Raw genomic sequence first — 18,125 nt, 5'->3', positions numbered from 1 at the left:
CTTTTAATATTATAAATAATATTAAATTTAATTTGTTTTACTATTTTGTGGAATAGGTATATCATTCTGGTTTTTATTTCGACTAAAATTAGGACATTCTGAATGACCCAGTAACCAGTAACTTCAAGTCCGATTCGTTTTTATGTTTGGATCCCAGAAGAAATAAAAATATATTGGTCATCACTGTAAGTCCGAGAATTTGTTTCATTTTATAGCAAATTTTATCTTCAAAGGATATTAATATGGGCCGTTCGAAACGAATTAGATGCCGAAGATTTTTATTAGAAATTATTATCATTTTCTTGAAGCTTAATGTTGGATCAATAGAGACTATATCTAGGTCAAGTCGTGGAATTCTGAGAGACGAACTGATGAGAAAGACCCGCACAAAGTTTTACCTCTAATTGAAGCATATTCAACGTCTTTAAGCACCATTTGTCATTCTCTATAATTATTAACTATAGTATACATAAAATAGATTATGAGTAGAAACAGTAGCTACTAAACTGATACATCAGTTTATCTTTCGGTCTGGGAAAACAACCTAGACATAACTTTAATCTACACATCGAATACGAAATCAACATCATCAAAGACAGTACAACTGGAGATTAGTATGCTTAGATTTGCAGATGATATAGCAGTATTAGCATCTATCAAGGAGGAGTTAGAGATAGATTTAAATAAAATGGAAGCGGTATTGACAAAACAGTACTGTATGAAAATAAGTAAAAGTAAAACAAACATACTGGTATGCAAGGGAAGAAAAAGCGAATATAAAGATAGGAGACGAAATATTAGAAGATGTGACTGATTTTAGGTATCTAGAAAGTCAGATAAGTCAGGATGAAAGGAGTAGTAGGAATAAAAAGCAGATTATAGGGCAGGATTGAGTCGCCTTCAATAAAATGAAGTCACTTCACGAACGATTAATTTAGAAAGGTGTATGTTTGGAGCGCGGAGCTGTACGGGTGCGAAACATAGACGGTGGGCGCTGCGGAAAAAAAGGGTTAGAATTGTTCGAAATGTGGACTTATAGGCGAATGATAAGGATACCGTGGATAGAGAAGGTTAGAAATGAAGAGGTATTTGAAAAGATAGGAGAATAGATGACTATGGAAGTCAACAAAATATAGGCGGGATAGGTTGGTAGGACACCTTCTCAGGTATGAAGCAGAAACAGGAGTTAAGAGGAGTAGAGGTAGACTTAGATTAGATTACTGTTCGCAAATAGTTAAGGATGTGGCATGTTCTAGTTTTAGGGAAATGCGAAGATTAGCTCAGGATAGGAAAAAATGGATCTGCGTGTCCAGTCTTAGAACTGACGACCTTATGATGATGAGTATAAATAAAATTAAATCTAGAAGAACCTCGCTGAAGATTATCTAGATATTTATAGTGTACAGAAAAGAAGTATATTTTGATCACTAACAAAATAAGCATGAAATATGGTTATCTTCATGACGGTAAATGTTGAGAGTATCACTGTAGACAAAAATGTAGAAAATTATGAAAGATTATTGACAAGCGAATACAATTTCTTTTTGGGTGGTTTGATTTTATTGACTTATTCTATTTCAAAAGGGATCAAAACTATAAAGGTTATTCTTGGTTTGATCACAAACAGAATTCCAGTACAGGTGGACTACACGCTGTTAATTTTAATCCCAGGTCTGTTTCTGATTACCGTTACCGCCCGTCACCGGAACGGCCAATTCTGACGTTGTCGTCGCGACGGCGACGGTATGCAAATGGAGATCGTAAAGGTCCGCTTGAATCGAATAAATCCATTAGTTACCAGGGATGTAACGCAATGTAACCCATAGGACGGTCGGACAAAAACGAATGTCGACATCGTCAATTTCTTTTGCCCTGTTTTCAATTCTCTGTACGATTCTAGGTACATAAGGTAAGCTAATTGCTCCAAAAAATTTATCGTAGATTTTTAATTTTTAGTTCGTCCACCAACCAACACAACAAGAGGAAGCAAACTTTTGTTAGCTGGTGTTTTAAAAATACATAAAACCTAAACGAACAAACGTGTGTACTAAGTAATGGTAATGTAAAACAGAACAGAATTTTTGCTGACTGCTTCGGCATAATAGGAGCACACTTCAGAATGCAGACGCTGTCATAATGAGGTGTTGCTATTGCAGAGGCCACTTTATTTATCGATCAGAATTGATTGATAAGCATCAGCAAACAAAAGACTTTTTCTTTTTCACTGACACACATAGATTCATAATTTTTGTGAAGTAAAATACAGTGGATTTCGGGTATAACGACAACGAAGGGACCACTGCAATTTCGTCGTTATATCCAGAAGTCGTTATAGGCAAAGTTAAAGAAGATACTGACACACACAGTTTTTCAGTTTTGAAACAATTTTCGCCTTTTTGAAGTGAAATTTCGCACGCTAGGGTAAGTTCGTTTCATGCGAGTTGCTATGTAACGAAATCATTCAACGCATTTCTCCCGCTGCCTGTCCCTATGTATGCTTAGATCTTTAAAACTACGCAACGGATTTTAATGCGTTTTTTTTTTAAAGATAGAGTGATTCAAGAGGAAGGTTTATATGTATAATACATGCATAATATAGTAAAGAAACACTGATAATTTTAGAGGTTTGTAATGTGATGTCGTAAATAAACACATTTTTTTGCGCTTACATTGCAAACGCCGGCTGAACCCTACGAGATAGATCAAAATAATGTACTACAGTAATGTACACCTTAAAGGTCTACCAAAAAATCCGCGATGGTATAAGTCTATCTCTTAGGGATAACCCACAATAACCATTTTTATCCTTTACTTTTTACGAGAAATAATAGTTTATTTACGAAGCGATTTTAAGCAATACAGCATTAATCCTTATCCAATTAAGTACTTTTAAATACATTGTACATTTAATATAGATCAATATGGCCCTTTACAGCATGTAATTTATTTAAATGAATATTTTCGAAGATATTACAGACTTAAAATTCAAGGACATAGCGGTTGCGGCGGTACCGGCCGGTTTGTATTGTCTAATGACAAAAAATCTGTGATTGTTGTATATAAAGACATTCTATAGTATATTTACTATCAGCATTGCACCCGTGCGAAGCATAGTGTACAGATAATACCATTAAACCAATTCCTTAATCCCTATCCCGGTATGTTTGTGTGTTTGCAGAAGTTTCACTTCAGTAGCGTGTTGTATAATTACACGTTGTATTTTTTTTAACAGTAAATGTACATCTGGATGTCACACTTATTAAAAAGTTTACTAAACACAGTTGCTACTAAAAAACAACGGTAAAGGTCACCAAACTTGTTAAATATCTGTGTGAATGTAAACAAAAGACAAGAAAGCTCTTTGTGTCTATAGCGGCCGACTCCGGTCGCTATATCTGCATGGGATTACTAGGGATTTGTTATAAATGATTCATTAGAAACAGTCGTTACACCCGAACTCGGCGTTACATCCGAAGTCGCTATAGCCACATGAATTTTGTACTAAAGTGTACTTTAAATTCAACGGACTTACATATGACGTCGCTATAGCACATGGTCGCTATAACCAAGGTCGTAATAAAGGAAATCCACTGTATTTCTAGCAATAAATGAAGTAAAAACGAAGCTTATTACGTATTAAAGAATTCAGAACTAATAAATTTCATTTTTATAACATTCTATCTTTTATTTAATTCCGTATATTTAACTTTATCGACTTTCCCTCGGGTCGCCACTGTCATTACTAACCACCATTATCATTACGTAGGAACAACTCTCTTTTCAACTGTTAAGCGCTTGGAAAAATCAACATTCAGATTTCATTACTCTGTGCAAAGAACAGAAGATAAGCAAACTTATCACTTATAACTTGATGTTTCGTGCTGTGCATATTTAAAGAAAAATTGTTATCCAATATAAAATGTGCTTTATGAAGTAAGTATAATTGGAATTTCCTGCTTAAAACAATATGAAAACCATTACCACTAATGCCACATTCATTTCATTATTTATCCTTTGTGAGTTCCTGATAATTTTAAAACCACTAAAGTTAAAGTAAAATGCCCTATCTTCTACTTTAAATCCCTACTACTCCTTCCGTCCTGACTTATCTGACTTTCTAGTTACCTAAAATCAGCCACTTCATCTAATTTTTCGTCTCCTATCTTTACATTCGCTCTTTCCCTACTTTTTCTTCCCTTACACACCAGTATTTTTGTTTCACTTTTAGTTATTTGCATACAGTACTCTTTCAATACCGCTTCAATTTTATTTAGAGATATCTCTAATTCCGTCTTGCTAGATGCTAATACTGCTACAACATCTGCAAATTTAAGCATACTAATCTTTTTCCCCTGTGTATCTATCCCTACTTCGATGTATAAGATTAAAAAGTAGCGGTGACAGTGTGCATCCCTGTCAGACTCCCTTCCTAATATTTACTTCTCTACGTTGCAGCCCCAGCTCTATAATTGCCTGTTGCTCTTTATAAGTATCACTCTTCTATCTTTGTAACTCATCCCTACATTTTTAAGTATATTTAACATCTTGTCCCATTTGACATTGTCAAAATCTTTTTCTAAATGTACAAATCCTATGTACGCCCTCTTTCTTTTTTCCTATCGTTTTCTCTATTGTTACCCGTAAAGCTAGAATGGCCTCCCGCATTCCTCTATTTCTTCTAAACCCAAATTGATCTTCCCCTAATAGTTCTTCCTCTCTTGTTTCCTTCCTCCTCTGTACAATTCTAGTTAAGATTTTTGACGCACGGGAAGTTAAGCTAATTGTTCGAAATGTCTCGCACCTATCCGCGCCCCTCTTCTTAGTGCTAATGCTTAATGCTACTACTACGTTCCGTTTATAATCCTCTGGGACTTTCCCCGTTTCGTAAATGTGTCTAACTTAAACATACGATCTCTAACCTCTTGTCCTGCATGTTTTAGAATTTCCCCCTGTATCCCATCTACACCTGGCGCCTTATTATTCTTTAAATTTTTTAATGCTTCATCGAACTCTTCTTGCATTATGGTATAACCTAGGTCACCAATCTCCACACTATCTTCCTTATCTAATATATCTCCTAACTCATGCCCTGCGTTTAGGTTCTCTAAATATTCTTTCCACCTATCTGATGCCTTTTCCTCATTTTCTATCAAAATGACCCCTGCCTCGTTTCTTATATTATTACTACTGTACCCTACATCTCCAGCTTCAGGCTAATGCCTACTATATCTAATTCTAATCTATTCATCTTAACATTCAAATACTGTGTAGGGTCGCAAAATGAATTCTGTCTCTGTTTTGTTGGACTTAATTCATCTTATTGCTAAAAAAATTAAAAAATACAATTAATTTAATAATTTCTGGAGATGTCGTCGAATCTCTCAACAACGTTACTGTAGGTATAAGACAAAAACAATAAAAAGTGCTCATTACAAAAGCGTTCTAACTAACAATCGTGTAAAATTACGACACATATCTAAAAATACAGCTAAAATAAAAAAGCAATTAAAGTAAAAACGAACTGAACAAGGAAATTGGGCAGACAAGGTTTTTTCTTTTTGAGGAATATTCAAAAACTAAATATACCTTGATTAGCCTAATAGTATCGCATGCCGTTTGTTGGCCGAAAATAAACAACACAATGTTGAGCAAATGGGATTCACGCAAACGTGCACATAAAATCCAGTGGTCACGCGATCTCACCATTGCGCACACCATCCCTTACATTATAACTTTACGAAAATATTAATGGATATTTGCAGCAATTTTTGTAATCAACGCTTATATGTAGATACCAATTTATGTATAAAATGTTACGGTTACCTTTGCAACTATCTACTAAATTCTACTACAGGAGAATTGTCACAATGCATATATCTAGTAACGGTATTAACATTTCAAGAAAATGTTTATTACAATTAAAAACATGGATGCAGTTTCATGCGTTTCATACTTCCACCAAGAAATAATGACATGAAATAAAGATGCCTACTACAAATTGGAAACTATTTAAGGTAGTTTGTTCCATATTCTTATTTTTGAAGCGAAACTTCTTTACGCACGGTAGGGTAAGTTCGTTTCATGCGAATTGCTATGTAACGAAATCATGCAACGGATGTCCCCCCTCTACTAGGTCACGTAGTCGAGTTCGTAGTGGGGATCGTATTGAGCCGTTGCAGGCAACTCCGGCTTTTATAGTGTAAAATTTAAATTCATATTGTACAAATAATACCATTAAACCAATTCCTTAACCCCTATCCCGGTATGTTTGTGTGTTTGAAGAAGTTTCACTTCAATAGCGTGTTGTATAATTACACGTTGTATTTTTTTTTATTTTAAAAGAAACTTTTTTGAACTATACAATGGCTGCTTTCGTTATTTCTTGGTTTAAATATAAACTAATACAATACAAACCATCTAGCTTCAATAGAAAAATGTAAATATAGTAGAGATAAATAGAAGGAAGAAATAGAGTATTTTCTCATCCAGAACTAAAAACTCACCAAGGCTTGAGCTGCCTCTTGGTGCTGTAAATAAGGAAGCAAGTTTATTAAAGATATAAGCAAGGTATATTTCAAAAAGAAAAAGAAGATTTAAGAGTATTGCTAATAGAGAAATCCACATTTATTACATAACAGCAAAATCAAAACAGAAACAAGCATTAGAAATAATTTAGATACAAATACAACAATCACATGTACTTATGTATAATTCGGGTCTACAGGCCGTCGTCGGTTGGGGTTTCGCTACCCGAGATAAAAATGTTCAGTCTATCAGAGTCTCTGAAAGCGAGACTCGAGTCTCCGTCTCTCATCGACTCTCTCTGGTGTCGCTCTCTCTGTCAAAAAAACTGTTTAGCGTCTCTGAACGAGAGACTTCAGTCGCTCATAGAAAGATCCTCATTTCGTATCCAGTCTCTGAACGAGAGACTCAAATCTCTGAACGATAGACTTGAATCTCTCAATAAGTGGTGTCTTGATAGACATGGTTAGAAGTTCAATATATTTCAGAGATTCCAGTCATTCTTCGAGAGACTCGAGTCTCTCAATTTTTCAGTTTTATTCATTCAGTCTCTCTGTGAGAGACTGGAATCTTTGAATTAACAATTTTATCTTTCGAGTCTCTCATACAGAGACTGTGAGAGATCCATAAAAACACCTAGGCAATAACTGAAAGACTGTGAAATACTGTGAGAGACGCTCTCAGAGACGCCGAAAGACTCTGAGAGACTGGAGAGAGACTGAAAATTTTTATCTAGGGTAGCAGGAGTGGCGAACTTCTTCAGAGGTCTTTCCATGCTGGATCCAACATCGGAGATGGCCTGTAGACCCGAATCAGGACAGCATTAGTCCACCAAATGATTCTAGCTCGACTAAAGTTTTGTTGTTTTAATTTGGTTTTTACAAAGAAATCAGGAAGAACAATTTTAAAATTAATCTAACGTTTCGGATATTATTTTATACACATTTAACTGCAGCCTTATATTTATATATGTCAGACTGAACTATATTATATAATTATTTCCTGCTAACAGTATCAAAAAAGTAATATTTACATGTAGAGAAAAAGCAAAGTTAAAGAGAGTTCTTAGAAACCCAAGAATATATGTTAAGGGAAGCAGAAATGCATTTGGACGTTGTCGTTTAAAAAACCCTCGAGGCATTTTGGAGGAAGATAAGTCAATAATGGGACCAAAACGGAAATCCGAAAAGACAGAATTGAACTCAAAAGAAATTACATAGGATGTCGCAGAGAACCGATTTTCTAAAATGGCGCACAGGTTTGTTATAACATGCCAAAGAACGACTTCATAACAAAAAATGAGTAATGATAAAATACTTTAACTTCGACATAAACATTAACCTATTAAATATAAATGAAAGAAAACACTGAAGTTGAATCAATGATAACATGGCAATAGCAATATGCGTCAACAAGTATTTCCAAAAAGCTGATTTCAAAACACGATTCAGTCATCAAAAAAATCCATAAAAATTATAAACAAAGTATAAAATTATTACTAATCACTTTTCACCAATCTGTGAATAAATTATATGTTCTTGATGTCACACAAAATTTAGTGTTTTATTTACACCGTATATAAGGGAATTACGTTGTTTAAGCCACTAGTATCTCTGTTAATTAAGAATTGATACTTTGACTAACTAATGTAGCTACAATTTAGTAAGTAGTTGGTTGTATCGTTGCTTGTACTTCCCCTTGTAACAAGAAACGGCGATTAGTTTAATTAAGACTGGTTCACGTTAACCAAGACAGAATTATCTTTAAGTGATGATTTCTAATCTACTAACAAGAAATTGTCTTCCACACCATGTATACCTACATGTACAAACATAACACAACATTTCGCACTTGAGGTGGGGATCAGACAATAAAAAAAGGGGAAAAACTACAAAAACAAAAACTGGTGAAGTTCCTTGTTGCATTATTAATAACATAAAATTTAGCCAATCGAAATAAAATTTGTAGAATATTTAATACATTCCTAATTATATGTAATTAATATTTAGAAACTAAATGTAAAAATTCAAATTGGATAGCACAATTTCAAAATATATGAAGGTAGGTAAGTCAAATTGATCAATTAGAATTTTTATTGGTTTACGAGATAGAAATGAATTTCTCATTGGAAGTTCTGTCATAGTAGGTAGGTAATGTGATTAAATTGAAATGGTGCTTTCAGGAAAGAACTGTTCGAGTATCCGAAATGGTTAAAGTATGTCATTAAAACCTTCCATACGTTAGTTTTATTTATTCACCGGAAAAAGAGTGCGCTCAATTTTCAATTTAAAACGGGAATGAAGCTAAAAATATTTAAACCTGTACCCTTTTTCATTTCTTTACAGGGTGATTAAAAGCATTAATTTCTAACGAGACTATCCGTTCAAACAACATAAAATTAACTAATTACCTACAAAATTGTCATATAGAGCATTCAGATTATATGCGTCGCCTAGGGGTTTAAATAAAAGTACCTACAACAAAAAAACTGGTAAACAAGGGAAGAATATAAGAATAGGAAAGGAAAAATTAGAAAAAGTGGATGATTTTAGGTATCTAGGAAGTCATATAAGTCAGGATGGAAGCAGAGGATAGCACAGGATCGAATCGCCTTCAATAAAAAGAAGTCACTTCTATGCTCGCGAACGATTAATTTAGAAATTCGAAAAAGGTTGTTAAAGGTGTATGTATATGGAGTGCGGCCCTGTACTGGTGCGAAACATGGACAGTGGGCGCAGCGGAAAAGAAAAGGTTAGAAGCGTTCGAAATGAGGTGTTAAAGGCGAATGATGAGTATATCGTAGATAAAGAAGGTTATAAATAAAGAGGTATTAGAAAGAATAGAAAAACAGAGGACTCGAAGGAAGTCAATAAGAAATAAACCAGATAGGTTGGTAGGACACCTTCTCAGACATGAAGGTCTACTCAGAAACATATTAGAGGCAGAAACGAGAGTTAAGAGGGGTAGAGGGAGACATAGATTAGATTACTGTTCGCAAAAAGTTAAGGATGTGGGTAAAAATCAAAATCCAGACCGTTTAGAATCCTAAAACGTATTTCGACTCCAAGGTGCCATCCTCAGCTAAATTAATCATAAATCTAAACTTAATTATATTGGAATCCACGTTAGAAGGGGAGGTGGATTGTTAGGAATGCCTTAGTAAAATTTATGACTAATCATGTTTAGATTTAATATTAATTTAGTCTCTAACCTTAGATGTCGAAAGGCGTTTTACATTTCTAAATGTTTTGTGGAATTTTGGGTTTTAATAAGTGTTTATTTACAAAGTATATCAGTTATATTCCTCTTACCGTAGTACAAATTAAAAACAGTCTTGGCTACGAATCTGTATTCATATATATTAATGTTTCAATCTATAGAAATATGTTGCTCACAATAAAAACTTATTTGGTGCATTAAACCTAAAGATACTCAACGTAAGAGACAGGGAGATTTTGCGAGTCAACCAAGAGGATTATGCTTTTCATTTTTATGTTATCCGAAGCGAAGAACGTACGTATTCAAAACGGTTCTTTAAGAGATAACGAGAGAATGTACCTACAGATAGATATAAAGAAAAATGTCATCCTTGAAGCCGTGTTTGCTTGGTTAACAATCCCATCCTGAATAATATATCTAAGAAGCACGAACTACCGCCGTTTTAGTTTGAGTACTTCTTTTGAAAATAATTTAAAACATTCAAATTGTTGAATCTATGTATAAGTTTTCAGGAATAGTAACAAAAATTCGACAAAACAATACAGACCTATCTCTCCTGCTTCAAATATTGCGATAATTTTGAAAAAATAATAGCTAAACGTATCTGGCACTTCCTCGATAAGGATGACATTATTGCAAGCAATCGATACAGTTTCAGGTCTAACCATAGTACCAACGATGCCTTCGTACACATTATATCGGGTTGTTCGGAAAGTCATTTCGTTTTTTTTTTGTGGAAATGAAAGACAGTTTTCGTATAATAAACAAATACTTTATTAAATTATATATTGACCGTTCTGGTCCAACACCTTTTGCCATCTTTCTGGTAGTAGCATTATTCCACGCTCATAAAATTTTTGGTCTCTGCTGGAAAAAAACTGATCGAGGAGGTTTTTGACATCCACATTTGAGGTGAAGGTTTTACCGTCTAAAAAATTTTGGAGTGACCGGAACAAACAATAATCCGATGGTGCCAGGTCTGGAGAATATGGTGGGTGTAGCATTGTATCCCATTCAAGCTGTAAAAGCTTTTGGCGAGTGACCAAACTTGTGTGAGGTCTCGCGTTGTCTTGGTGAAACACTACACCTTTCCTGTTGATTAGTTCTGACCTTTTCTGTTGAAGTGCATCATTCAGTTTGTCCAGCTGATGACAGTAGACTTCCGAATTAATCGTTGTGTTATCCGGTAAAAGCTCAAAAAAAACGATTCCTTTAAAATCTCACCAAACAGCATCACCTTTTTTTGGTGAATATCGGCTTTGGAAATGGTTTGAGCCGGTTCATCTTTTTTGCTCCATGACCTCTTGCGTTTGACGTTGTTGTATACAACCCATTTTTCGTCCCCAGTGATGATGCGTTTCAAAAACGGATCATTTTCGTGACGTTTGAGAAGCGAATCGCAGACGTCAATGCGGCGACACAGATTTCTCTCTGTGAGAACATGGGGAACCCATACATCGAGCTTCGAGGATAATCCCAGGTCTTTCAAGTGGTCATAAACTGTTGAATTTGATAAATTTAACCTTAATCCGATCTCACGTGTTGTTATTCGCCGGTTCACATCAACTAATGCCTTTATCGCGTCTTTATCAGCTTCAACCGGTCTTGCCGAACGTGGTGCATCTTCGACATCAAAATTGCCGGATCGAAATTTAGCGAACCAGTTCTGGCACTGGCGTACTGTCAACACACCTTCTCCATACACATCAGTCAATTTCTTTCTGGCTTGAACAGCATTTTTACCCTTTCTGTAGTAAAACAGTAAGATATGTCGAAAATGCTGCTTATCGCTCTCCATATTTAAAAGGGCACCAACCAAAAACTACTGCGTAGAATTAATTGGAATGTTTCACACACAAGCCTTGCTATATGAGCTCTCAAAGCATGTAAAAATTACACGGCTTAAATGTGAAGTTGGGTGCAAAAGAATACAATTAAATCCTCTGTCGGGAAAAAACGAAATGACTTTCCGAACAACCCTATAGCTTTGATTTTTGAAAAATTAGATAAAAACAAACCTATAGTAAACTGGAAAAGATTGAAATTAGAGGCCCAGCACTCCAATTATTAAAGAGTTATCTTTTCAATAGAAAGCAATTAGTTAAGTATGGTTCTAGTAAAAGTAATCTATTGATAATAAAATGTGGTGTACCCCAGGGCACAGTGTTGGGCCCTCTTTTATGACCTATTAAATTTAATTACAAAAATTATATATAATTTGCTTATGATACTGTAGGTTTAGCTCAGGGGAAACCTGGGTTGAAACTGAACTCAAAATGAATCAGCTTCTTGATTATATTAATAAGTGGCTTAATGTAAACAAATTGAAGCTTGCTGTTGATAAGTCTGTCTTCATGCAATAGAATATTTAATAGAATAGTTTTACAGAGAACATTAATTTAAATATTAATGATAGAGAATTGCAAAAAATAACTGACAACATGTATCTAGGTGTATCTATAAATCATAAAATGAGATTTGAAAATCATGTTAACTAATAAAGCTAAAAAATTGCGAAACTTGCTTTTTGCCTTCCACAAGTTAAAATATTGCATGTCGGAAAACATTTTTGCAATTCTTCTACGTTCTTACAATAACGTATTATATCCCTTACATTCCTTGCAAAAACAAATTGTAAAAATATTTCACAAAACTGTAGTAAAATGGCCTATGTCGATAAAGCAATCCTATATATTGAATTGCTTAGATCATTACTATGGGGAATTAAAATCAACATATATAAAATTTAAAAGTGTTACTAGAAATAAGATTATACAAAAAAGCTGTTTGGCAACGGCATATAAATATTTTAACTGCCTTCCAAAAGAACTTAGAAATTACAAAGAAGTAATAAAAAATAAACTTAAAAAATGGACCCAGCAGTGCTAAGATTGTTAAAATTGTATAAACCCTGTACAGAATCTTGTCTATTAGCGTGTACAATCTTATGTAATTACTAAAATTAATTATTTATAAGATTCTTATTATGCGTTTTCGCCATAAAGATTTTAGCTGTAAGTTTTCTCTGTAATTTTAAATGTATCTTACATTTTACCTCTGTAGGTCCTTTTGTATTACTTTTCTGGATTAATAATAATAATAATTTTCAGAAAACACAACAGGTTATATAAGAAGCGGAGTTTCTAATAAGCACAGATCATATTTCAGGGCATGATGTATTGTTAGCTCTATAAAATTTAAGAACAGAAAATTGTTTTCCATATTATATCCACAAAAGATGTGAGTGAGATTCTTTGGCATTAACCCGTTTTCACTTGCCCAAAGTTACCAGTGAAAACTGAGAAGACCAAGATAATAATAATAATAATAATTTAAAACTAAAGCTCTATCATCTTCACAAAAATTCGGTTGTATTATGTTTTATACTAAAACGTCATCAGCAAGAACAGTCATTTTTACAAAAAAAAGGACATTCACGATTTTTACACGGAAAACAGTGAAGAATGCTTACTGTAAAATGATTATTATTCCTTCTGCTACATAAAATTAACGTCTGACTCACCATTTAAGTGGGGTCTCTTATTTTCTAACAAAAACTAAATTACAATGCAAACACGAAACTACCGAAACCGCCTTCTGTCCTTTTCACTCGCGTATAAAACGTTTTTTGGCTGGCATTGACACAAAATTAGACGATAAAACGCACATTTTATTTCAAAACCCTACGTGTTAAAATGTTAGAGCAATTCGTACACCACAAGATGTTATTCCGATAAGAACCGCGATTGAACTAGTGAAAGTAAGGTCAGCGTCGAAAGCTTATCGGCAAGCTCAGGAATGTCGTTAAAATAAGACAAACAAATCTTGACGGCCCATAACAGAGATACGTTTAATCTTTTCTTCTGTATTCCGTAAAAATACGAATTTTCCAAACGTTTTAATATCAAAAAATTAAGAAATTAAGAACAAGAAACGTGTAATTTCCACAAACTCTTTTAATTTTTATTTTTACATTTATTAATAAATAATTGTAAGTATGAAAATGTACTAGGTACATAGTTTTTTTCCAGGGTGGTGATCAAATAATTAAATAATTTTAAGTTTTTGTAACGTTTCGGTTTATTCAACCAGCTTCAGACTTTTGACTATTGGTATGCAATATGCAGTAGTTTAACATGAAATAAAGTCTAAATTTAAGTTAATATCTGTGTACAAGCAGTAACACTTCAAAAGTCTGAAGATGGTTGAATAAACCGAAACGTTACAAAAATCATAAAGTTGTTTAATTATTTGACTGCCACTCTGGAAAAAATTACATAATTTAAAAATGAAACGGCCAGGAATCTAACTTAAATTGTACTAGATACTTAATTACCAGTTAGATCAATTCCCTACCATCTAATCTATATAAATCGATACCCTAATCATCATCATAAGGTCATCAGTCCTAAGACTGGTTGGACACGCGCCTCCACTCTTTCCTATCCTGAGCTAAACTTCGCATTTCCCTAAAACTAGAACAGCCCACATTCTTAACTATTTGCGAACAGTAATCTAATCTAGGTCTACCTCTACCCCTCCTAACTCCTGTTTCTGCCTCTAATATGTCTCTGACTAGAATAATGATAATACCCTAATAAGTTCCTCAAATTTATTATTATAGTTATTACGTTTATATGTTAATTTGTAATTCCTGAAGAAGCCACAAAGGGGTGAAGCACGTGTAAAGCTGCAAATAAATTTGTAGAATTCACAAGCTCTTTGTTTTTCATTTTTTAATAGGAATTTCCAAATTCAGTCACATTATCTTTATAGTTTCACCTGCGATACAGAATAAACTACAGTTTATTGTGTTTTATTACTTTATCCCTGTCTAACAAGATATTTTGTAAAATAACTGGATTATTTGATTAATTCTGCTCCAATAATCACTTTCTCTAGAATAGCTGAATATTACACACATTCGTTAGATAGCAGTAGCTTATGAACCTTTAACAAATCAAAAATAAAATATATATACTTTTTTTGAGACTTGCACTTTTTGTACTGTTACATAGTTCCATAAATTCAAATTCAGGTGACTGAAGTTGGTACATCAAAATTGTTTACTTAAAACTGTAAGCTAACACCTATTTGCCTACTGTGTTAGTAAGCCATTTAGCAACAGTTTAAATATCGAAATCAATGTTTATACTCAATGATTCTTGAAGTCAAGAAGCAGAGAGTCGAATCGATGGTCAAATTCAAAATCACGATGATGCAGGGTGGTGAGACGGCTTACCGTCTTCACTCACCCTGCCGTATCTACGTTACCCAATGGTCTAATAAGGTAGGCTAAAGTTATTATTCTATTATTGTTAAATTATTATAGTTAAGTTGTTGGCTAATCGTTCTAAAGTGTATAATCAATATTCAATATTAGATTCAAGTAGTTACATTTATCCAATTTCTTTATGACATTGTTGAGACGCTAAATAAATAAAAACATAAAAATTACTTCTTTGTGACATGGTGAAGTAATTATATTGCAAAATAAATAAATACATAAAAATTCGCTCCTTTATGACAATACATTATTCAGAATTAACAAAAAGGGTATAATCTACATTTTCTAAAATAATGTTAATATTAAAGCAGCTTTGTCTTAAGTATCGAATCAATTATTCAAAGGAATAAAGTGAAAACAGAATCCACCTAATGATTACCTTTACCTGACCTGTTCTATAATGCACAATTTGCATATCTCGTAAACAACTAAAACAAAATTCAGATGAACTTGCGTGCTTCTTGTCAAACACGAAATGCCCACATCATTCTCGTTAAAAATATGACCTCCACCATTCAGCCCTAATGCCTTTTTTATTGTCTTGATTTTACTCGAAGAACAAATAATACATTAATCTTTTACGAGTGTCTAAAGCTCAAAATGAAGCTAGTAATTCAGTACCTGCTACAATATTATCAAGGAAAATTCGTTTGAAAATAAACATTAACTACCCTAACAGCATGTTATAAGAAATGATGGAATCACAAATAAAACCTGTGAATTTTTCACTCCCTGATGGTTGAAAACGTATTACAGTTTTTAGATTTGCATAGCATGAGGCATGACAACTTCTGACCACTCCATCATAGATCTTCATGTTTGACATTAATATCAACTCGATGACTACAATCATTCCTATCATAAGAGGCTCTGACAATGGAATAATTCGTTTTTTGATTTCCATAGTCTGAAGCCAGCCTATATCTTAAATATCTCAGATGAGGCAGCGTCTTCACCGCACATAAAAAGGAAGCGTTTATTTAAAAATATTGTTTGCTTCTTTGAGAACCACCCTAAACTAACTGAATTCTCAAAATCGTTTGAATCAAGCATAACATCCAACATCCAAGACCTTAAATTGCATTTATTGAACTTTACAATTTGTATAAAAAGTTGGCTGAAGGTATTTATACAAATTTCCCTATACCTTGTCGACTTTTTCAAAAGATGATGACGACCTTTGATGGAATATCCTTATGTTTGTTGTATTATATAAGCCACCATGCATAGAGTACATCTAAAGTGAATTATAGTTGATGGGTCACAGCAGACTTCATAATCTGCTAAAAATCCGAACTCAATCGGAAATTAAAAATTTGTTTTAACTGATTGTGGGGTTCGCGAATAGCGCGAAACAATCTCTAATGACTTCCGCTTTCTTGAAGACCGTTGCGTCATACCATAATAAATATTTTTATGGTTTACTGAAATATATGCGCAACATTAAGAGCTGAATTCGCCCTAAAATGTCGTCATAAAACTTGTATACCTTTTGCTTTACAATTAGTAATTAGCTGCAGAACTAAAAATGAACCTCATTGTTCCTACAATATCATTAGAAATGTATAAAAACGGCCAGTATCATAACAAGTCCACATTGCCTTGTATCTGTAAGATCATATAAAAGCAGATGATTCTATTTTTCTTTTTATGGATCCACGTTTACAACAAACCAAAGGCCTTCTAAAAATAGTTATCTAGGTGTACTACAAATAGTGGAAGGTTTGACATGGAAAATCATGCGCTTCAACTCGACGAAACATGTGAATGATCATCTATTCTAAATGAAAAATTGGCTAACGATTAGATCCTCGCTTATCGGTATTCGATCAGACAGGAACGGGTTTATCGTATTTGGAATAGTTTCTACATGAGGATATGCCTAAACTTTCCGATGACTTCTAGAAAAGCAACCGGTCAGTTTCATACGACATTTGTTCGATTGCATTTCGATTTTGGTGCATCATCTAAGAGTGGGTTTTCAACATAAAAAAGAAGAACGAGAAATCGTACAAAAGTGAGCAATGCTCCTCGTTGCTCTTGCCAATTTCTCACTCTCCTTTTTTCTACAACATTACGTACTGTGGGCATAAGTTGATCAGTACTTCTAACGCGAGTCACCTTGTTCTTGTACAGCACTTTCTTGACACATTGTTCCATTGGGTGGTTCCATTTCATAAAGGTCACGTACATGGCATAGAAGCTGAAGAGGATGAGCGCTTCGTACCAGTAGATGTAGTTGTCTTTGAAGAATAATATAAGTGTGAGGAGACTTAACGAATAAAAAGAGCAGTCTCTGAACAACGGCCACCACGTCAAGGTGAGAACAGTTTTCGAGAACAGGGCGCACATGCCAATGACGAATAGGATGTTGAAAACGGCAGAACCCACGATGGTACCAATTCCGACGTCGTCGAAAGACACGAACACGCCGATGATGCTTGTGAACAGTTCGGGTGCGGAACCTCCGGCTGCCATGAACGTTGCTCCGGCCACGTCGTCTTGGATTCCGAACTTTTCGATGATGACATCGAGAGACGGTACGAAAAACTCGTCGCACACGATCGCGAGGGCAACAAACATGTACACCATGCCCAGGATGTGGAGGATAATGGCACCGCTTCGTAACTGGTCAATGGAGAAGAGATCGCTCGGAAAAAGCGGATCCTTGGCGCGGACATGGTGTCCGGAATCGTTATGGGTACCACTTGATAAAGACACGTTCAAATGGTACTCGTCTTCGGAGGTGCAAAAGCCCAATTGGATAAACAGAAACGGTAGCACAACGAGTGCAACTGGAAGCACCAACGCGGGATAACGATGGCGACTTCGACTGGTCATTTCGCCGTGTTAAGTATCGTGATTTGATGGTGGTGGAGGTGGTGTTTTTGGTGCTGAAGATGTTGCTGCTGCAATTTGAGGTCGGTCATTGCCGCAGCGATAGCCGGGCGCGGACTGTCTTCACTCACGGACCCCCGTTCGATATCGAGCTGGGTTGCGCCACTGCGTCATAAGCGCGCGTGGTCTTATATTTCCGCGCGCACACACCTCGCAACCCCAAAATCCTAACCCTCTTTCTTCCTTACTTCATACCTTC

The 18,125-nt window shown here is 34.7% G+C and overlaps 1 protein-coding gene across 1 annotated transcript in view; it reads right to left on the bottom strand.

The window, feature by feature from the left end:
* Positions 1–17,968, bottom strand: part of LOC108732411 (sodium/potassium/calcium exchanger Nckx30C) — a 79,044-nt gene extending 61,076 nt beyond the window's left edge. Inside the window, exons 1-2 of the mRNA XM_025979421.1 lie at positions 17,111–17,968; positions 6,504–6,527 (exon numbers count right to left, since the gene is read on the bottom strand). Coding sequence (XP_025835206.1) covers positions 6,504–6,527; positions 17,111–17,869 — 783 coding nt within the window. The 5' untranslated portion in view covers positions 17,870–17,968. The remainder of the gene's footprint in view (positions 1–6,503; positions 6,528–17,110) is intronic.
* Positions 17,969–18,125: the final 157 nt, after the last annotated feature.

This window comes from Agrilus planipennis, unplaced genomic scaffold (genome assembly GCF_000699045.2).
Source record: "Agrilus planipennis isolate EAB-ADULT unplaced genomic scaffold, Apla_2.0 scaffold73, whole genome shotgun sequence".
NCBI lineage: Eukaryota > Metazoa > Arthropoda > Insecta > Coleoptera > Buprestidae > Agrilus > Agrilus planipennis.
The sequence above is the reverse complement of the archived record's forward strand: the minus strand, read 5'-3'. Positions and strand labels throughout refer to the sequence as shown.